Source organism: Ascidia mentula, chromosome 6 (assembly GCF_947561715.1).
Source record: "Ascidia mentula chromosome 6, kaAscMent1.1, whole genome shotgun sequence".
In the NCBI taxonomy this organism is placed as follows: Eukaryota; Metazoa; Chordata; class Ascidiacea; order Phlebobranchia; family Ascidiidae; genus Ascidia; species Ascidia mentula.
In genome coordinates this window covers 15,092,112-15,113,863 of record NC_138571.1, presented here as the reverse complement: position 1 = coordinate 15,113,863, position 21,752 = coordinate 15,092,112, and the positions used below count along the sequence as shown (strand labels likewise).

At 38.3% G+C, this 21,752-nt stretch overlaps 3 protein-coding genes across 3 annotated transcripts; 1 reads left to right on the top strand and 2 right to left on the bottom strand.

Annotated features, from left to right (window-relative positions):
• Positions 1 to 1,032: 1,032 nt before the first annotated feature.
• On the top strand, positions 1,033 to 5,895 carry LOC145905486 (uncharacterized). Its single transcript, XM_082992700.1, has 2 exons — positions 1,033 to 4,307; positions 4,961 to 5,895. Exon 1 carries the CDS (start codon positions 1,097 to 1,099, stop codon positions 4,298 to 4,300), a length of 3,204 nt encoding a protein of 1,067 aa, XP_082848826.1. The 5' UTR covers positions 1,033 to 1,096; the 3' UTR covers positions 4,301 to 4,307; positions 4,961 to 5,895.
• Positions 5,896 to 11,379: 5,484 nt separating this feature from the next.
• Positions 11,380 to 15,421, bottom strand: LOC145905925 (CBY1-interacting BAR domain-containing protein 1-A-like). Its single transcript, XM_082993251.1, has 10 exons — positions 15,272 to 15,421; positions 14,880 to 15,012; positions 14,539 to 14,640; positions 14,335 to 14,403; positions 13,920 to 14,021; positions 13,236 to 13,346; positions 13,054 to 13,167; positions 12,721 to 12,875; positions 12,550 to 12,667; positions 11,380 to 12,137 (listed from the first exon to the last, which is right to left on the bottom strand). The coding sequence occupies exons 1-10, from the start codon at positions 15,313 to 15,315 to the stop codon at positions 12,063 to 12,065; spliced, it is 1,023 nt and encodes a 340-aa protein (XP_082849377.1). The 5' UTR covers positions 15,316 to 15,421; the 3' UTR covers positions 11,380 to 12,062.
• Positions 15,422 to 15,978: 557 nt separating this feature from the next.
• Positions 15,979 to 18,999, bottom strand: LOC145907282 (cytochrome P450 2U1-like). The gene is made up of 4 exons (XM_082994707.1): positions 18,377 to 18,999; positions 17,168 to 17,409; positions 16,783 to 17,114; positions 15,979 to 16,386 (listed from the first exon to the last, which is right to left on the bottom strand). The coding sequence occupies exons 1-4, from the start codon at positions 18,997 to 18,999 to the stop codon at positions 15,979 to 15,981; spliced, it is 1,605 nt and encodes a 534-aa protein (XP_082850833.1).
• Positions 19,000 to 21,752: the final 2,753 nt, after the last annotated feature.

The window sequence follows — 21,752 nt, the reverse complement described above, 5'->3', positions numbered from 1 at the left end:
TTAAAATGTACACGCATGAAAATGAGAATCAAAAAATGGATGGTTCTGGTCAAATGGTTGATTTCGTTACTCAGCACTAAAAATATATTTGTTTGGACTCAATAAATCAAGCAGCACGTTAACTGTTCCGGTAAGAAAATAATTGCCAATTTCCAAAAAAGCAGTTGACGTAAAACTTTACTTTTTTTGTTTAAAACATAAGCTTTACTTTGAAAACTACCAATGTGAGTTGAATCGTGCGTATTTTTTGTCAGGTGGGGGACTAACAGGTTAAATTAACAAAAGTCTTAAGTCCTATATATTTTTTCTTCTGTCTTTGATTTTGAATATATACAAGGGCAGGCCATTGGGATGAAAGTAATTTAAAAATAATAAATCTTGAAATTGCTTTCTTGGAGGAAATCTGTTATAAAAGCAAATTGAAATGTTTTGTTAGAAGTTTTTAATTTTATAGTCGCTTTTCGTGTCTGAGAATTTTTTTTGTCCTGAAATGTTAAGATTGTTTTCTGGTTGTGTTTAGCAGGATATTTTTGTTTCGCATGTAAATTGCAAAGATTTGTTTCAATCAATTCAAGATGGCGACTAGTAACGTAAGCACGTAAGTTGAAACCACTTTTGACAGTGTTTGATGTGACACAACAGCTAAGTTGCTGCTAGGCGCGCTAGTTGCCGTCAATTTCAGACGTTTCTTCACCTAAGCTACATGCGTTTTAGTAAATAACTCCTATCTTAAATTCTTAACCAATGCATTTTCAGCCAATATTTAACCATTGATGCAGCATTGTAACTTCAGACCCACTGATGACGCGAAGTCGGAACTATGAATAGGCCGAATATAAATAAAGCATATAGTAATAAACTTGCAGTGTGGTGTAATACTTTTTTATTTGGTTATGTATAGTTATCTTAAGGTTAATAATGATTACGGCTAACTCATTATTAAATATTCTGTTTCACAAAATTTAAACGTTTATTGCCTGATACAATTCACATGCGAATAGATTGGTGCAAATTCTTGTTTTGTGTAGGAAAAAGTGTCCTGTTTGGTGACACATGTGGTTAACCACATAATTTGTACAATTTGATTTGTTAAAGGATGGCAACTGGTGTCGTTATACGCCTGCGCAACTTGCCTCTTGTTGCTGGCACAGTTGATATTAGAGGTTTTTTCAATGGTCTGAGAATTCCTGATGGCGGCGTTCACATTATTGGTGGTGAAGATGGAACTGCTTTTATATTGTTTTTAACGGATGAAGATGCCAGGCAAGCTATGATGCGTGACGGCCAGATGGTTGCTGGAATGCCCATTAAGTTAATGCTTAGCAGTCATTCTGAAATGAAGGGTGTGATTGATGACAGTCAACGAGTTTGTGAAGAATTGAGAGGGCTCAGACCCCCAGAACCTCCAATCACAAACTTGTCAAACCATTCATCAGCCATTGGTCGTTCAGATTACCCTTCAACACAATCGAGGCAATTTCATGCAAAACCTCCTAGTCCAGGTATAATGCCACCCATGGCTGCTAGCAGTGACATGCATTTAGAGGTCAAAGGCATGCCATTTGATGTTGATGACAATGCACTGATGTACTTTTTTGCCCCAATACCACTTCTCAGCATAAGATTCATGGTTGATGAAATGGGTAGACGTACAGGAGATGCACTGGTTAAGTTTAAATCACCCATGGACTTGTACGAGGCAATGAAAAAAGACAGGACCTATTTTGGCAGTCGGTATATTAAATTAAACCCTGTTGCAGATAGGCAGCCGCAAATGCCAGTTGCATCAATTTATGACCCTATACGGGCCATGGATCGAAAGCGACCATTGTCTCCCAATGAAGGAACCCCAAAAAGATCGAGGGAATTTTCACCTTTGAGGTCGGATAATTGTGTGGAAATCCGTGGACTCCCTCCTTCTGCCAACTACAAGTCGATTGGGGAATTTTTCACTAGGTTGAGGTTTACAGATGGAAGCTTGTACATTGAGGGTGATGGAAAGGCGTGTAAAGGGCGCGCCTTTGTCGAATTTATAACTTACGCTGATTTCAAGGAGGCACTTTTGAAAGACGGGGACATGTTGAATGGTAAACAAGTGCGTGTAATCAGTTTGTCAAAACAGAACATGCTTGAACAGGTTCGGAATCACAAGAAATACATCAAGGGGAAACGAGAGGAGGAAGCCATGCGGGAAAAGGAAAGAAAACTCCAGGAGAAAAAGATGAAAGATGATCGTAAGCGCGAGTATCAGATGCGGAAGCAAAAGGAGATGGATGAATGGTTGCGCAGGCAACATCAGAAGGAAGAAGAAGAGCGCAAAAGAAGGGATTACGAAAAACAAATGATTCTAAAGAGTATGGAAGACCAAAGGCATTTAGAAGTGGAGGCCCAGCTTGCAAAGAAAAAACAGCAGCTTGCTGAACAAATAAAGCTTATCGAAAAACGTAGCAGCCCTCCTTCTGCAAGTGATGGCTTGAATAAAAAAGTTGAGCCTGTTTCTGGTGCCGGAGAAATGGAAATTGAAGATGTTCCACAGGAGCCTGTGTCGTCTGCACCCCTCCCCAAAACAGACGTTGTAGCATCTGTAGCAATGCCAGCGCCGCCTGTGTTTGGTGCATCTGGTGGCATTGTAGGTCCTGCAGGAATGCCATTTATTGTACAACCTGGTGAGTTTCCTATGCCCCCGATGCCACCAATTCCTGGCATGTTGTTACCACCAAGTTTGCCACCCATTACTGCGACTGAACATGGACCCCCTGCTTTACCAGGTTTTCCACCACCACCTTTGCCCAATGCCCTGCCACTGCCTCCAGCTCCCCCAATGATGGAAGAAAAAAAGGAACTTGTTGTTCCAAATGTTAGTCATCAACAACCTTCTAATGGTGAAATCACAGGTGGTGCTGGCACAGGTTCTCCCAGTGGGTCAGTGTTTGTAAGAATGGCAAACACACCTTTCAAAATAACTGAGGACGATGTAAGAAGGTTTCTCAGTGATGTAAGCATTCCTCCAAATGGAATCCAATTCGTAAACAAGAAAAGAATGCGATCTGGTCATGTTTTTATCAAATGCACATCTGAGGAAGATGCAAAGAGAGCCGCTTCGAAAAATGACCAACCTCTTTTGGGAAGAAATGTACTCGTACAGTTATCCAGTGTGGGGACATTTGAAGAAATATACTTCAAGCTAAACAGAAGCAAGTATGTGGCCTCATTTGACAAAGTAAACCCAAACAAAGGCAATGGCCAAGGTAACACCATTACGAAAAGAATTAAAGAGGAAAACTTAACTTGTATTTGTGTCGGAAACCTGCCATGGGATACTTCATCTGTGGACGTATTGCGTGCTTTTGATTCATTGCACGTTGTGAAACCTAGTCTTCATGTTGTCAAAGGTTTGGATGGAAAATGCAAAGGCGAAGCATTTTTGGAGATGGAGACTTCTGACGAGTGTGCAAAAGCAGCTGACATGCATGGAGTTCTTGAAATTCGTGGGAACTCTGTCAGAATCTTACCCCTATCCAGGTTTAACATGAGAAGGGACATAGAGGTGTTGGATAAAAAAATCAGTGCTGAAATCTCCAGCCATGTGTCGGACAGCCACCCAATGCCTGGCCTGCCTCCAAGAGGTGCCCCCGGTCCAATGCAAATGGAACCACCAAGGTTGCCACCCATGCCACATGGCAGACCGGAACCTCCACTTCCACCACCTGATGACCGTATGCTTTTTCCACGCGATATTCCACCAATGATGCCCCCAAGGGATTTGCCCCCAATGTTTGACCCCCGCGACTTGCCTCCTGATGCAGGCCGATTTTCCTCAATTCCCATGATGCCTGGTATGCCCAAAGATGGTTTGCCACCACTGCCTTTCGATGGTAGATTACCCCCAATGCCACATCCTGATTTTATGCGCCCTCGGACCCCACCCACACCTGAAGAGCTGCTCAGACTTAGAGGGCCACCAATTCCATTTGATAGCAACTTACCACCATTCCGATTCCCTCCTCCTAATCATCCACGCTTTCCAATGAGTGTTTCCTCAATGCCTTTGAATCCCGCCAACTTTGTTTCAGTGAAGATGGGAAATCTCAATTTTAAAGTTACGCAGGAGGACATCCTAGAGTTCTTTTGGGCATTTGAGCCAATCCCAGACTCTGTCAGACTAATGTACAGTAAAAATGGAAAGCCAACTGGCGACGGGATAATAGCTTTTCGAAACATTGATGCGGCCAGAGCGGCTCTGGATCACCGTAATGGCAAAGAACTAAGGCAACAACCAATAAGGTTGTATTTGCAATAAAGAACAGGTGGGGCACTGTTCAAGCTTATTTCTATTGTGGCTGTAGGTTTTCTTGAAATTCATTTTTTTAAGACATAGGAAATGTGTAACTTGAAATTAACTACAGGAGACAGGACACATAAACTGTGTTAATTATCTATTGGTCATCCTTGTAATATGACTGATATTAATATATAAGATACTATTTAGAGCTTATTTATTTGTGTTATGTAAATGTCAGTTCTTATTTCCCAAAATTTAGTAAAAACAATTACACTTGGTATCTGATTGATTTAATTCTAATATGCAGTAGGGTTTTTAATGCAGTGTATCAACTAAAATGTAAAATCATTGCCAAATATATGTTGTGGTATAAATACCTTTATAGGACATAGATTACAATTTTTCATGTACCACTTACTACATTGCATAAACAAATTTTATATTTCTGTCACTGTTTAAATGTGTGTATTTCTATATAATTTTTATTTCTATGCTCCCGGGTATGTAATTTCTAAACATATCATGACAAAAATTTTGTCATCTGTTCATTGTTTTGTGACAAGATTTCAAGTTTTCTAAAATTAATCTTTAGTTGTATTTAATCCTAAAATAGTATATCTATAATATACACATCTCTTCAATTAGTTAATCATATGTTTATTTTTGGAAAAAATGCAGGTTTTGTGTTAGCCTGATGTGATTTCTGACAACGAGATTTGAAACATCTCAGTCAATCAAGCTCCAGCAGTTTTGTACGTGTGCCTCCACCTGTATGTGCTTGGTGGGCAGAAGTGTCCTGTTTTTGCAATGGCATAGGCCAGCAGTGTATATTTCTGTTGTTATACACGTGCGTTTTGTGTCACTGCCATGTTATGTTGATCATGTTAGCATTTGTAAAGACAACTGTTCACGAAAGGCAGTGTTTTGCTTTTGTTGTTTATCAAACATTTGTGCTTCAATTTTGAAGCTTATGAATTCATACACAACACAAACAACTTCAAATGTGACCAAATACATAACTTTGGGATGTACATAAGTCTGTGACTATACATTGGATTGTAAAAGGCATGATATGTTTTGTCTAATCTAAAAATTATCCACAGAAAACAATCAATGGGTTAAATTTTTAGCAGTTCAGCAATCTGTATTTTCTGGAAAATTAAGTCAATAAATTTAAAATATTGCTCTTTACACTAATAACCGTAAGTGCCAACTAAATCACTACCGGTTTAAAGAAAAGATTTATTTGTGTAATATTCAGAAGACACTAAGTAAAGCAAATGGTGCTTAACACACCTATAACATTTGGTGCTGCTAAACTAGAATATAAGCATTCTGCAACTGCCAGTGGCTGTTTGTCCAAAGAAGTTTCTGTTTTAACAACCAACGCCTATTGGGTTGTATAGAAGGGTTTCTACTCACTCAAATTTGAGACAATGTTTCTGAAAACCTAATAAAATACCTGTGTCAAAATATTCTTTTCTTTTTATGTTTCAGAATTTTTTTGATCATTGAGGTGTTGAAACACACAATTTTTTTGCCTGAGAACTGACAGTGCATTTTGTCAGTTCTTTACATATGTTGTATATTCTCTCTATGTACACCCATTACCTGCCAACAAAACTGTATTGTGTTATCATTGTATAATAAATACCCCATTGTTGTGCTGTTTTATTGAAGCCTTATATTGTGCAGGCTAATATTTATTGTGTACTTTATTCTGTAAATTTTTTTTATCAATTAGAAAGAAGACACAAAACGAAAGAAGAGATTTTAGTAGGATAATCCTCGTTACTGTAATTTTTGTGTCATTGAAAGACTAGTGTGTTGTGAAACCCTCATTTGTGAATTAAATCCAGCATAGACATATTTAGATCACATGCAACTAACTCGATTTGTTACATTGAAAATCTGAAGATCAACTGCACAGGCTGTTTTTGTGGTGTCGAAGGTCACCTGCCCTCAGAGACTGTTTGTAAAGCTATGATTGTAAGCCTGATTAACTATGGATTTATTGGTGCAACATGATCTGTCGTGGAAGCACACTGTATTAGAGATTTTATTCAACTAAGATTGCTGGGTAGCGTGTGCAAGTGACCAACTGAGATTGTTTATTGAACAAATTAGAGATATAACTCTAGCATTTTTTTTTGTTTTATTCCAAACTAAATTAAATGTTGTCTTATGGTTGTAATAGTGGGATTTAGCATTCAACAGGCGATAGCATAAACATATTTAATCATGTTCATAATGAGTAAACAGTGCGCGCTACCAATATTTAATGATAGACACAAGGATTTAAGGCCAATAGTGACATTTTGCCATGCAGTTCTGTTGCATTTTCTGCAAGTAACTGCAAATTCCAGTTCAAAATCAGAAAAGTACATGCATTAGGAGGTTCAAGCAAAAAGGGCTTTAAATTGTTCATGCTGCAAGTTAGTGTTATTCTATTGGACATATTTTTGGTTGCAGTATTTAAATGTTAATCAATGTAGATAGGTTAGTTGATTAACTGTAGTGTAAACAACACCCTTTTTCCATTGGCCTACCTGTCAATTTTTATATCTTCTGCCCCATGGGCTGAAAAGATTGCCCACCCCTGGTTTTAAAGATCACCAGGCTAATTTTCTGAGAGTACTACTTGATGCTTCTTTAATTTCCATGCATATTTAGTGTCAAGTTTGTGTGAAAGTCTGGAATCCTTCAGTTATTATAGGCAGTTGTTGGCCATGTAGCATTTCAGAGCACAATTGTGTTGCCGAGGACATAATGCAATTATGATATGATAAGGCAACCCATGATGCCTGCATTTCTGTTGCTGTTTTATCTGAGACACCTAAAATTTATAACTTCATATTTATACATAAATTATATAAAAATGCATGTTGGGTATCTAAAGCATAAACGCCAGTGATGGTAGATATCCTTCAAGGGATTTTAGGGTTTCGTTGATCTGTCGACCTAAGATATCGCCCTTTCCGTCAAGAATCGGGAAAGTCGCTGTTATTGTGTACAAGCGAAAGTGTGCTTTTGTTATGTAAGCTTTTATGTACTTCAAACACCCAATTTTTTTAGTAGGTGCAAAACAAACGGTTCTGCGACAAATTTTGCAGTGTTGTTAACTAATATTTAAAGAACTGAAGACGCGCATAACGCAAGCTTGATGTAACGAAGGCGTTTGAAATGTGAGGGAAAGGTAATGGTGAAGCAAGCAGATGTAAATTTGAAGCATTTGTCAGCATTAAAAAAATAAACATTTGAAACAGCAGGGTAGCTCTACCCGCGTTACTCCAGACTACTTGATTCTATCACGTTATATCGTTTTTGTTTAAGTATTCAATTAACGAAGTAGTTATATATGCCAATCACTATGTGAAGATGCCAACAGTGCGGTCGTCTACAGCCGAACTTGTCCAATGGGCAACGGAATCTCCAGTACACTTAACTAAATATAACGGAGTTACGCAAACGAATGACTTATAACACAAAAGAAGCTGTTTTGTTTCTTTGTGATAAGGCAAGACAATGATTGCCATAAAACCCAGTGCAAAAACATATGTTTCACATTGCTTGAACAAGTTTGTTGTCACAAGATGCCGTGTAACAAACTGTTTCTGCTATATACTCTCTGTGTGTAAACACTTATGCTTACGCTAAAGAGGTTATGTGAAGTTGATTTGGCATATTTGTGATATTTTTTTGTGTCTTAGTAGAACAGCGAGGTTTCTGGATTGGAGGGGTAACACGCATAGATTAGAAAGACATCCGTTTCGACAAAATTTGTGTCGAATAAAGGGGGTTACGAATTAACGAGGCCTGACTGACTGTACTGACATCACTGACAAAATTAGTGTGCAGCTTACAGAATTTTTTTGTTACCAGTTGGCAAATTAATATGTAATGAACAAACAAATGTTTCATTGTAAAGTAATTGCGAGGTTAGGTGGGTGAACACAGCAGTCGATTGTAGCATGTTTAAAACTTTTTGTATTAGCGTATTCACGACTGGACAACGAACATATTTTCCGTTGTTGTTTGCAGACCAGATTGTTTGTAAATAACGCAATAGGCAATGCGGAGCTGGTAAGTTCTGTTCACAAGTTTGAAGTTGCTGATGCTACGGATTTCACCGATGAAAATTTATTCCAGAGCCACATGACTGTATGCATGCTGTACACACTATTGTATTTGCATGTTTCTACATTTACTTAGCACTAAGTACTAGATTAGTTGGTAGTTTATCATAGAAAAGGTGTGGCCAATACGACCATGGCCCCTCTCCTGTGTGTAAGTTTAAGATGTGTCAACCTATTTCAGTATCGACACCCCTTTAAAATTATATATGTGTTGTAGTAACGAATATCATGCAAACACAAGTGCAATTATTATGACAAAACTACGTTACAAAGAATAGTTCCCGCCTCTAATGATTCAGCATGAATGCACCAATATCACTGCTGACCTGTAGCCAGCATAACATGATGCTTAAACTGTTGCCTACCTTCTTTACAAAATTTTGCAACGTTCACAACACATATGCGAGTTATTTCGCTAGGTTTGTGAAGCGTGCACAATTACGTTGGTTGAGGCAGGCTGCGCAGAAGTTTTTGTGTTAGATTCCAATAAGATGCCAGTCCTGTAAATCGCTACGAAAATGTAAGAAGCACAAGACCAAAAAATAATCGTTAAATGTCTGCACATCCAGATATAGCACATTACTAACGTGCTTGTGTAGGATAAACTGAATTCCAACAGTTGAAATTGTGGCACAACAAAGGCTAGTTTACCTCAAATATTGTCAAATGTATCTACTTTATAACGTCATTAGGAACACAATGTTGTTTTCTGGTGGTTAGTTCCTAGTTGTACACCAGTGTCCGACTTTAAATACAAACGTAAGTTTAGTCTTTTTGTAAATATATTTAAAAACGCGAGAGAGTGAGATGCCTTTAAGGAAATCCTCTTCGGATACTTCGTCGTATGGTTGGGTCGCCGATTTTTTGTTGAATGACAAGTGAAAAAGAGAACACAAAAACTAAAGATGAAAGTGTTTCGATTCAACCAGCATGCAATAAAACTATCCTCGACATATCTACCTCTTGTATTTGTTTTATCGAGGAGAGTTTTATTGCATGACACTGCCGACTTGTACCAGTAAATACTTTTTGAATTCCATTGATCACAATTTACGAGTCCCTAAAATGTATCTGTTTGTTTTTCAGCTTTTCATGGTAGGTTATTTTATAAGTTGGTTTTATAGCTGCTGAAACCCGACGGACTACACACTGACGCTGTATTTTGTATGGAACCGAATGTCTTTGGACTTGATAGACGATGGTCAAGCACCAACTTCAACCAACCACTATGTTTATTTATGAAGTTCAATTAATGTATTTTCGTTTATTTTAAAGTTAAACCAGGACAAGTTAGTTTACCCGTTTGACAAAAAAAATCACACCGAAAGAGCAACGCGTAACAATCATCCTTATTCTTTGCGTCTACAATGGTACATTGTAAGTGGGAGAATAAAATTTCTTTGTGACGTCAAGTGTCATTGTTGCGAAATAAATCAAAACGTGCTGTGGTTACAGATGTCTCTGGCATGTAATTGAAGAAGCTGTGCGTACACAGGCAGAACTCAGTGTGGGGCAAAGGCGTAAAAATGGCACTTCAGAAAATGCTAAATTTGGGTTTCCAAACAAAATACAAAGGGGTTTCAAATTCATCTAATTTTAAGTAAAAACTGCTAAAAAAGTTCGTCAAGCCTTCGACAACAAACGCAGGAGGACTAAGTCATAATTATTGCGATAATTTTGGTGAAAAAACATTTTGGGTGTACTTGACGTTTTGGGGGTTACTAGTCAACGTAAACAATCTTATTGAGGGTTCCACAGACTTTGGAAAGATTTTTTTTAAGGTTTTGTTTTTCAAATTGCCGAAGCATAAATTATTGTTACAAAGAGTAGGCTACCAGTTAGCTGAAGGAAAAAAGAAATATGTCGGAAAAACGCGAAACAACGAGAAAGGGCTTTTGAGATTTGCGTTCATTCGTCTAATACAGCATTTCTAAATTACATTACAATAAAATTTGGGCAATGCTTACAACTCTAGAACGTCGTGATCTTTGTCAGTACTGGGTTTTGCTGTATTCACTTCTACCTAAAATGTGTAACGAAAAGATGTGGCATGTTCCAGCAGGAAACTGGATACTACTGAGCTGTATACAGAAAATAGATTTATTTGTTTTCCCACCAAAACCATCTGTGCTTATTCAGTGGTAAACTTGACATTCATGCATAACTGATTGTCTAGTGACAGGATCCCACCTGGCCAAATTAGTAGACATCAATAGCGAAAACGCTGAAGGCCGTTTATTGATGATTTACCCACACAAAATGAACTCGACAGCGAAAGTTCTATCAGTGGTTCCTAACCTTTTTCTTATATTTTCCACTTTTTAGTGTAAAGAAATCCATTTTTTCCACTAGTGTTCGAGTATTTAAACTTAAAATTTAATTACTGCATTTGCGCTATATCTGTTGTGCTTTTACAACATTTTTGACGGCATTTTGTGACCAATTGCCAATAAGTGCGTGACACACAGTGAATACAGAAAATAACAACTATTTTTGTATATTTTGATGCTGACTAATTAACCATCTAAAACCCTATAATTTCCCCACCGGTTAAGAACCGCCTTTCTGTATGATAGTAAGCTGCAGATAGGGCCACTGTTTCGACCTAATAGGCTACGTCTCATCGGTGCAGCTGTTGTGTGACTTACAACGATCTTATTAGCTGAATAGTCGGCAAAACTTCGACATTGTGGTGACTATGCAACGGCTGAAAGTTCGTTCAAAGGTAAAACTAACCTCCAAACTAATACGCTTAATATACAAACACCATGTTGACCAGTTGTACCTTCTGGCTGGCAATTTTTTATTGTCCAATGGTCAACACACAATATATGTGCTTACAATGATACTTATTCGCAAATCCACCAACATAAAACTGTCCATTTCGATTGGTCCTTTCGTCAGAAAATTTGCTAAAAAGGGAGCAAAACCCTACAGCACTACAAAATGAAGACAGTCGAAGCAATTTCTTTTGAAGTTTATTAAAAGCAAAGTGCACTAAAAAACGTTTACCGTACAAAAATAGTTACATTAAGCATGGAATTATACTCCAACGATTCTACTGTTTCCAACAATTGGAACTGATGCAGAAAGGGACTGAATCAAAACAATAAAATAACGATTACAGTACGTACTTTCAACACCGCGGAAAAGCCATAGCACCGTTTTGTTTACTGCACCGGGATTTGAAGGCTATCCTCGGCAAGAATCCCGATACAAAACATTATTTTTATCACATGCAAGTTTGTGTTATACAAAGCCGGAAAGTTATATGTTACATGGGCTGCTTGAAAGCCATGACTACGCAACTTATAATGAGTATGTCTAAAAGTCAGCACTACAGACTGGACATAAATGTGGGGTTTAAATGTACCATAGAATTATATAAAAACACCAACGATAATTTACATAAACGAACTTATGACAATAATATACGCATAAAAACTTTTAATAGCAGCGTGTTGCGTGTCAATAAAGTTTCCTCTGGCATTTTTCCAATAATTATACATTCATGTTATAAAATATTTTGAAAAGTAAATATTGTTGTCATCAAATTTCATGTTGGCCTTTTCGGGTGGTCGATTTTGAGGCATTTTAACTTGAACGAATTTTGACTTATGCATAACAACAGGCACCATTCCATTTTACCACGGCTTGGTGCGAGCCCTCTGATTTCTCTGGGAGGGAATTTCTTCCACGTCATCTTCATCCTCGTCTTCCTACAAACAAAAAGTTTTAAAGTTACTCCAGGAAAAAAAAAGTGAGGTTGTTAATGGCGGTGGTCATCAATTTTGGAAAGATTCACGGCTTTTGCGACCCTCCGATTATAAATCTATCAGGACATTTGTTCCTATGGTTAACATTTTTAGTTGAAAAAGGCGGAATAAACTTTATAATTGCCCGCTTTTCCCGCCAAAAACTATTTTCTTTGTTTAAATTGTTGCGCAATGCCCTTGGAAATTTAAAACGACGCACCGGGGCATCGCAACGCATACATTGGGATCTCAGGCTAACGCGACAGAGACAAATTTTTTAAGCAGACAAGTTTTTTAAAATAAATCTGCAAGCAGCAAAGATCATCATTATCAAAGATTGTTCAAAATCTAAAACAACAAACAAGACAAAGGTAACCTCTTCGTCATCATCATCTTCATCATCATACTCTTGTGAGTCCTCTTCAGTCTCATAATCGTCCTCATCTTCTTCATCATCATCGTCATCTTCTTCTTCTCTGCTTCTTGATCGAGACCTTACGTAAAAAACAGTTCATTTTTGAACAATGTGAAAGTTGAGTAGACTTACTGTGGCTGGGTTTTTGCTCTCGGTTGAGGTGTGGGCTCTGATGGCTGATTGGCTGCTGACCTGTTCAAATCGTCCAATGACATGTCTGCTGTTTGGTTTGCCAAGTCCATTCTATTCTGAAGGTTGTTTGTAGGTCTCAATGTATTTCTGAACATCTGTAAATTATAAGTGATAAATATGGTAAAAAAGCATCTAAAAACTAGCTGACCTTAACGTATTTTTGTTCAGATACTGCTAATATTATGAACACTTTTCAACAATAACCTATGTATGTTTTTGTTTTGTAAAACATTTTATCCGAAGATTCAAAAATAAAAAAATAATAATTTGTACTGCTATATGTTCCTCCTCTTCAATATTCTGTAGATCACTAAAAGCGATAGAATACTGCTCCAAGGCCTTCGCATGAAACAACATCTCTATCTTAATGAACTCCGTGAATATTTTCTGCAAAATATAGACCATTAAAAAACCATAGGAAGCCCGGCTTCTCTGCAAAGAAGCCAGAAAAATACCTTCAAATCAGCAATTTTCTTTGTTTCAAACTTGTCGATAGTTTCTTCCAAGGCGCGTGTTGTTCTTTCAACGTCAACTGTGCGTCGCTGCAATTCAGCTTCTGCTTGTGTCTAAATGTCAGTTTAAGTTTGGACTGTAGCTACAACAAATTAAATCTAGTTTATTTTACTATGCAGATGAAAAGCGAGGACATGGGCACTGATAACAATTTTCAAACAAGCATTCGGTTCTGGGTATCGTTCTTGTGACTCTCATTAGGCAACTGTGAAAACCATAAACATTTTTTAATACAACAGCTCATAAATGCTGTTCAAATGAAAGTTTTGCATCTACATTGCTTTGTTTAGTTTGCTACTTATGAAATGAATCCTAAGTCATTTGTGAACCTTGTAAGACAAATAACTTTTATAGAAATTCATTTAAAAAGTTGTTATATCTGTTACTTGGTCTTGGTTAGCCATAAAGGTATCAGGATATTTTATAACTGCAAATTCTCATTTATAACATTTCTATGTTCTTGTGGATTGTTATTTCTCTTGGGGTTTGTTTTGAACTTGGATAAACCCAAACATTAGGTTTTGCATTTAGCTCTTACAATAAAGATGAGCTGAGAACTACAGAGATTGAGCTTATCAAGTTGAGACACCCATGTAAAAGTACAACATTCCAGCAAGAGCACTAACCAATGCATGGCGATCACTGCCAGATTTGTTTCGAAGTGTTTCAACTCGGTCAAATTGTTTCATCTCCTGGTTTCTTGTTTTGATCGATGACTGCAGATTGGCCTATAGAAATCATGCACTTTTAGTACATAATACACTTAAATATTTATGTATGAATTACTGACAACTTCATGCAGTCTTGAAATTGAGTGTCTGAAAATTTTGTTTTTTAATTTTAGAAGTATTTTTAAAAATGACTTGGATGCGCACAAAATTATCAGAAACCTAAAATTTTTCTCCATACTTTTATGTAGACCTAAAAACAAATAAATGAAGTATTTCACATTAGTTCAAATATGCATCACCCAAATATTCAATTGTATTAATATATTCTTAAGACATGTCTACTACACACACAACATTAAAGCATAATTACCTGAGTGTGTTTACATTCTTTGCCATATGTTGCCAATGGAGTGATGACCTTTTGCTCCATTCGTTGAATCTGCATGAGAATTTGGCACAGAAAAAATAAAGCGTGGGCTTTTGTGTGGTCACGAGTGGACAAGAGTTTTACATATTCTTTGCACAACGTATGAGCATTAAACTTTAAAAGAAAAATCCTGTTCAAAAAACTAACCTGTGCATCACGGTAGTCTTGAATGGCCGAAAGGCGCTCTGCAAAGCTAGTCATATTCTTCTTCAGTGGTTCCAATTCATGCTTGGCATACTCCAAACACAACTATAAAAAACTTGGTAATCATGAACAGAATTCAGTGATCTAACTACACACAAGTGAGCTTTTGGGAATCAATGGAGTTAAGCATTTGATCATGTTCAACACCATGAAACAAAACCCATTTGAGTTTTGCAGCTTTAAGAAATAAAACTTGTCCGCTTTATTTGAACGAATTTGTGGTGATAATTTGAGTGTATAATAATGTGCATTAAATTTAATTATTTTGTTTAGTAATGGTTTACCTTTGCAACATTGTCATATTTGTCTCTCAGTCTTCCAGTCTTTCTGCAAACAGAGCCGAGTTCGTTGCAAATAAGACCAAAATGTTTGTCGACTTTTTTCACAGAATCTTCAATGATTCGTGTTTGCTCTTCCCTGTAAATCAGCACAGTTAATCTTTTTAACAAAATCAAAAAAATATGGTCATAGGCCAACATGTAATTTGTGTGGAGGATGTTTTTGTTGATTGCACGAACTAGTGCATGTTTTTCGCATGTTAATACATTGGTTGATTATTTTTCACAAATTACTGGTAAAATTTCTCAAATCTACACAGAGATTACATTTTTTCCAATCTGGGAGACACATGTTTGTTAAAACGTGTGTACATTTGCCCTTAAACAACTTAACAAACCTTGCTCTAGCTTCTGGAGATGCATAACCCCGTCGAGAAATCATATCTTGAAAATAAACAACTTTGATGGGATTTAAAAACTCTTTTCGCAGGAGTTCCAACCTGAAAAGATTTTGTTGACACACTTTTCTTCCACAACCAATACATATTGAATAAATGAAGAAAAACAAACGACAATAAAACCTTTACAAATGTCGCGTAAAACCAAACAAACATGTTTAGTTTATTGCATCGCAACAAGAAAATTTATTTTTGGCGTACCATCGTCACGCATAACTAGAACCCATCCATCCATATCCAACGGCGAATTCATATTTCATTTTTGGGGTAATAGGGTTTGTATTTGTTATTTTAAGTATGTGTGGATCTAAACCACAAATGCAGGAGATTTTTTTTAAAGATTTTTAAATATAGATTTTTGAATTTTATTGCAACACTTTTGTTTGCCTCAAAACTCTCTGTATCTTTTCTGACCATCCGACTTATTCTGCCCAAAAGTGTTTCTGCAACAGTGCGTTTAATTGCTATTTCCAAATCCATTTGAACCAATGCCAACATAAATGTGTTAATATAATCAAAAAGAAAAATCAAAATTAGAAAAAAGACAAGCCATAACAAGAACATAAAAAAAACAAAAAATGTAGAAAAACAAGTTAGTCCAGTTCCGTCATACAAGTGTGTCTGAAATTTTGCCTGAGAAGAACCCATCAGCGACGTGTAACTACAATGTCAAAGGGATAAGGTCGAAGAGTCACCAAGCTTTCCCCGTGCATGTCAATATCTTGATCGGGTTTCAGTTTGAAATCAAAACGCCGAAAAAGAGCCACAGTCTGAATAAAGTGCTCCATATTGGCGAGTTGTTGTCCGAGGCAGCTCCGTGACCCCACGTTGTACGGGATCACGTTTTGGGACTTCACAAATTGACCGTTTGCATCCAAGTGGCGTTCGGGCTTGAAAAGATGCGGGTCGGCCCAAAGCCGTGTGTCGTGATGCACGGCCCATATGTTGGGGAAGATGAGGGCGCCTTTTTGGACTCTATATCCCATGATGGAACCGTCTTCTGACGCCACATGTGGAACCGCTAATGGCACTGGTGGCCTGATTCGCAAAACTTCCTGCAAATGACGAAGAAAAATAGTGTTTTTTGGGGTGAATAGTTAAATGTAAGTGCTCAAGTTACTGTTGGCACTTTTTAATCCGAATATCCTAAGGTTTATATTGGAATTTAGTGTGCCTGCTAGTGTAGAAGCTAGCAAAGTGCCACTTCAACAGCTGCACTGATGAGACCTTACAGGTCGAAACAGTGCGTGTATACACCCTGTCTGCAGCTCGCCAAATGTTTATTGTCCTCCTAAAGGCCATTTCGTTCCAAACTTTCATTCAGAGGTGACGTGCTTATCGCTTACCAAATGGTATGGTGGCATTTTGATATTTCTGCTCCACAGACCCTGTATCCCCTCTCGTTGGGCCAGTTTTTTTGTCCACAAACTCCAGAAATATGCATTACTTACATGTAAAACAGCTTTAACATACGGCATCTTTTTGGAGATTGCCATCTTCGGGGCTCCGCTCTGCCCTATCACTGAATCAATCTCGTGCTGCACTCTTTGTTGCACTTCGCGGTGTTTGCACAAAAATAAGATTGTCCAGCAGATGGCGATAGAGGTAGTATCCATTGCGGCCATGAAAATATCGCGGACAAGATGAATAAGTTGCTCGGTGGTAAAGGACGTTGGAACAACTTTTTCATTGTTGTTGTTGTTATTACTTAGCTGGTCTTCGTTTTTGTTGCTGTTGTTGTTGTTCATGTTGTTGTTATTGTTGTTGTTATTTGCTTCCTTTGCTGTTATGGATAAGTATTAGAAAAATTCCAAAACCCAATTTTTTTAACCTAACCTTTTTCGACCTTGTCCATTTCTTCAAGAAAACTGTCAATGAAGTCACGTGATATGCCCTTATGGCGTGACGTCACGTGCAAGTCGACCTCCCGCTGGATGGCGTCATGCACAGAGTTACGTAATCGTATGCCGCGCGCGTGCACCTCATCGAATACGGGCAGATGCTTCATAAAAGGCGCGAACATAATGATCCAGGACAAGACAGAAAATTTGTTCCGTTCCATTAGCGTCTTCATGACTCTACAAACGACACGGATAAATTATAAAAGGTATTGAAATGCTTTTGTTTCACTGTTTTTGCCTTTATGCTTGCAAATATAAAGAAATTATGATTTTAGTGGCAGTAACAATTAGAGCGTTATTATATACGGTTGAACCCGAGGTCGTTTTGATAGTATTAATTGTCTCCTAATCAACCTATATGTCGTTTTTTTACCAGCAAATTTACAACATTTAAATTTATATTAAAAAATAGTATGCAAAGTCTGCAGCAAACGGAACAATGACATATATCTGAAGCTTATTGCGGAAATGTAAACAATTAGACGTAGAACGCATTGTCGCGTCGTGCAACCCACAATATGGAAATGTGGATGTCGGCTGCTGCTTATGAGTACATATTCTTTTCACTCGATTCCCTACAATAAAAAACTGTTCTGGCTATTACTGCATGGCATAATTACATGTCCGGGGTCATGAGTTCAAACCTCACCAGTAGCGCGATATTTTGTATCAAACTTTCGGGAAGAAGTTATTTTGATTCAAGTCACTGCCATTGTGTAGTTTGCCATACAAAATGTTTAATTTATGTTTTCACACAACTTTGCGACTTTTCAAAAATAAGCAAAGCCAACGTGTCTCTCTTCACAATGGTTTTTTTCGTGCAAATGAAGTCGCGCGCCTGCTAATATTGTTACTTCTCAGCTAAACTGAAAAGACGGTTACAAAGGAAGTGCTTCACATAACAGGGCTTAAAATATATTTGCACATGAAACAAGTTTATCTACGAACCCCTATGATGGTAAACTAATGACCTTGTAAAATACGGTATCCTTTCGACAACAGCGACCCTAAAATTACTTTTTCGTTGTCAATGACACCGCGGCCCACGGTTTTAGAAGACCTGTTCATACAATATAGACACATATATATGTGTAGCAATGCACAACTTCACCGTTCGCGTTTACATTACGGAATTTTCACGTACCTGCTAATCGCTTCACTACTTTGGGATTTCTCGTGACCGAACATAATCTGTGACACCACGTCCGAAACAGTTTCCAGGACCATACGGTCGATGTTGAACGGCTCGGAAACCCCAGTCTTCCCGCACAAAGCGTCCACCTGCTCGCAAAGCTCATCCGCTATCTCGATCAGCCTCGGTTCAAGACTAGCCCTGCCCATGCCAAACTCCCGGAGCGTGTTGAGGCCGAAACGCCGTTGCTCGCGGTGAAAATCCCCGCCGTTTATTAGAAGCATCCCGAGATCGCCGTCGAAAACAGAGATGCAGTTTTGCAAGCGGTCACCGAAGCTCCGCGACTTGGCCAACGCCTCGTTGATCGCTTCCAAGTTCCCGAGGATTACGACGTCTTTTAAGCCGATCTTGACCGCGCAAACGTCTCCATATTTTCGACACCACTCAGTCATCACCACTTCGGGATGGTTCCTCATGTAGGGGATTACGCCTAGAAATGGGACTCCCCGGAACCCAGGGGGGGCGCCTTTGGGGGTCTGGTTCCACCAAAGCCACACAACGAAGCAAAGAATGGCACCAAGAGCAACTGAGCTCATGTATGATGCGTTTGCTTCTTCCACGGCTGACAGTTGCATGACAGGAGGTGTTTTTTGACTTAACTTAGGAAAACGAAAATGGTAACAAAAAAGAAAGTGAAGCGTACTCTAAAATATACAAAAATAAAATGAATCTTATAGTTTTGTTACAATAACTCAGGGCTCTTCTGGCAAATAATTATTAGTTTGGTCGACGTTTCGGTCCTTATGCAACAGACCTTCATCAGGACAAGTAAGACACAAACACAACGCTAAACAGTAATGCATGAAAATAGCAAATTTTGTTTCTGTTTTTCACTTGTGGCAACACCAACTGAACTGTTTGCATGATCGGTTTGTCAAACTTACATAATAATACAAATTGTGACAAACTGCCAGGTTCTGCAACGATTGGTGTGTAGGTGGCGCAATACCACAAACTATTCTGTAATGCATTACCCAACAAATTTCACTCACAAAATGTCTTCAAACTTAGCGATTGTGAGCTGATAAACAGAGCATTATTTACTCACAAGGTAAAAAAACACCAATCTTCATATCAGTCAAAGGCATGCCACACTTGCTGTTAAACTATGCACTGATCACACAAAGGCTGGCTCGAGTCCAGCACCTGAAGCCCTTTATGACGTACATATTATAAGCGCATATTTATATTAGCAGTTACACATTAATTACTTTCCAGTCAAAGAGATGTTTTTATGTCATACCGCGTATTTCCGTGAAGCCTTTTAATACAAACCTTGATCTATGTTTGTGTGTAAAGTGGCCTCGCTGTTCGCTGGGGCTGCAAGACCTTTACTGCAGGTGTGGCTGTTTGTGGAAATCGTGCTTGATTAAAAGCGTGTTTGCAGTTGTGCTTTAAGCGTATTTTGTCCGTTTCGGCCAATGCTACACCATTAATTGTTAATCAAACCCTAATGGCCGATGGGCCACATGCACTTCGCAAATGAGTTCGCAGGGTACACGTTAGCGCTCAATTACGAAGCAATAATCAGACCAAAGTAGCCTCTCCAAATGAACTCAAAATGTAGCAACTATTTCTCTTGCTCGAGGGTGCAAATCGTGGGGTACTCGAGCCCGATTCGGCCCGCCAATGGTTTGTCATAGCTAGCAGTAAACTTTTCGCTATATTCTTACACTCCGTGGTGTAAACTTGACTGCTGTCCTTTTTTGATTCGCCCGCTACAGATCGGGGTTTGCGACTTGGCTGTGTTTTGGTATATTAGCATTTTCCGTAAATAAACATGCTTTATGCTTTCTTGTATAGCCTTACGCGTCCCGCGAGTTGCCATCCCAAATTATGTTCATATTTATCAACGTTGACCCGAATTTTGCCAAAATAGCATTATATAGTGTGTCAGCCTTGGACAGAAAAAGCGCAATTCCAATTTCCAAACTGGGTAAAATCTAAAAAGTAGCTGCTATTTCCTTTTGAATCGTTTTTCTTTGGTGAAATCGATCAATTTCATCGCCACATTTTGTGCGTGTCGTCATATTGAATATAATTTGGAAAAACTACAACCAATTAGGTGGAAATTATAATACAGGGAAAATTAGTTAATTACATGCCTAAAAATTGTTGAAAGCATATTTCTTGACCTTTTAAATGCTACTTCTAGTATTATTGGTTACGGTAAAATTGGTTCATATTCAAACACTTTGCTTACTAGTACACAGTCCATGACGTAGGTTGGTTCGTGAGAAGGCAAAGGCGGTGTGTTTTCCTTTCCGGTGGTATGGGGTCAAGGTTCAATTTATCGTCCGTGAGTGTTTGAACTAACCACCACACGCTGAAGTGTTTGCGAAAGTCATAAAATCATTTGCCATCTGTGAGGGCAAACACGCAAGGTTGATAAACGATTAAAATGCCACTAAAACGTTGCCTTTTGTTCGTAGGGCGAATATTCGCGCGGCCGGACATTTTGTTGTCTGTTCAAGAAAACAGAAAATGGCAACAACATGTGGCAGATTTGGAAAAAAATAATGCTTGCTCGCAAACACGTTTTACTAGGAATAAAACGAAGTGTTTCGATCTGGCACGGTCATAAATCTTAACCAATTTTACCAATCGCTTGCATAATCACTTTCGTTTTTATTTTTACTCCCAGATTAACACAAATTTGTTCGGTTCGGCGACAAAAATGTCTTCAGATGGTCGATGGCCCGGTAAAACGCTTTCGATTCCGTTAAAATGCGTGACGTGACGAACGTGATAACTATCAGCTCATTCACAAATTGCCGCCTCGTTAACCATTTGTTGACAAACCTTTATAGCCCTGCCTGACACGTTTAAAATGGCAACAAGCGGTAATTGCGCGTTTTTTGGCAAATAAATATTCGTGTAGTCGGAAACGCTTGGTGGTTTTAAAATTTTGTTACCATCGTCAGCGACGTTGGGCAACTATCGGCTGGGTGTATTTGGATTTAGTACAGTTTTTTTGTTATACGTTTAATTGTTAAGTCAGCTATACGTTCGTTGGTGCTTTTGACGGTCGCACGTAGCTGCTGTTGTCGTTAAATGCAAGTTGTTTGTGTTGCCTTGGAAATCGGCAATACCAATGCAAATTTTACGATTTCAATCTAGAAAAAGGATTTATTCAGTGCTGAAAACTTTAGTCAGCTTGATGTTTATCACTATTTGAAAGCCTTGGTTTGTTACTGCTGCGTCGATTTGGTTTGTGGCGTGTTCTCTGGTATCTTGCTTTTTTGTGTGTGTAAAAAACAGCGCAATTGATAAAACAAAACCGCCATTTTATAGATTTGCCTGGGAACAGTATAATGAAAAGAGGTAT

Excerpts from the sequence above, each read along its gene's own strand:
- LOC145905925 (XM_082993251.1), bottom strand. The coding sequence starts at position 15,315 with ATGATTTCTCGACGGGGTTATGCATCTCCAGAAGCTAGAGCAAG. Across the intron at positions 14,641-14,879 it reads AATATGACAATGTTGCAAAG|TTGTGTTTGGAGTATGCCAA; the intron begins GTAAACCATTAC and ends AGTTTTTTATAG. Across the intron at positions 14,404-14,538 it reads AAGACTACCGTGATGCACAG|ATTCAACGAATGGAGCAAAA; the intron begins GTTAGTTTTTTG and ends ATTCTCATGCAG.
- LOC145905486 (XM_082992700.1), top strand. The coding sequence starts at position 1,097 with ATGGCAACTGGTGTCGTTATACGCCTGCGCAACTTGCCTCTTGTTGCT.
- LOC145907282 (XM_082994707.1), bottom strand. The coding sequence starts at position 18,999 with ATGCAACTGTCAGCCGTGGAAGAAGCAAACGCATCATACATGAGCTCA. Across the intron at positions 17,115-17,167 it reads AATGGACAAGGTCGAAAAAG|CAAAGGAAGCAAATAACAAC; the intron begins GTTAGGTTAAAA and ends TATCCATAACAG. Across the intron at positions 16,387-16,782 it reads ATGTTAAAGCTGTTTTACAT|GAAGTTTTGCGAATCAGGCC; the intron begins GTAAGTAATGCA and ends CGTCATTTGCAG.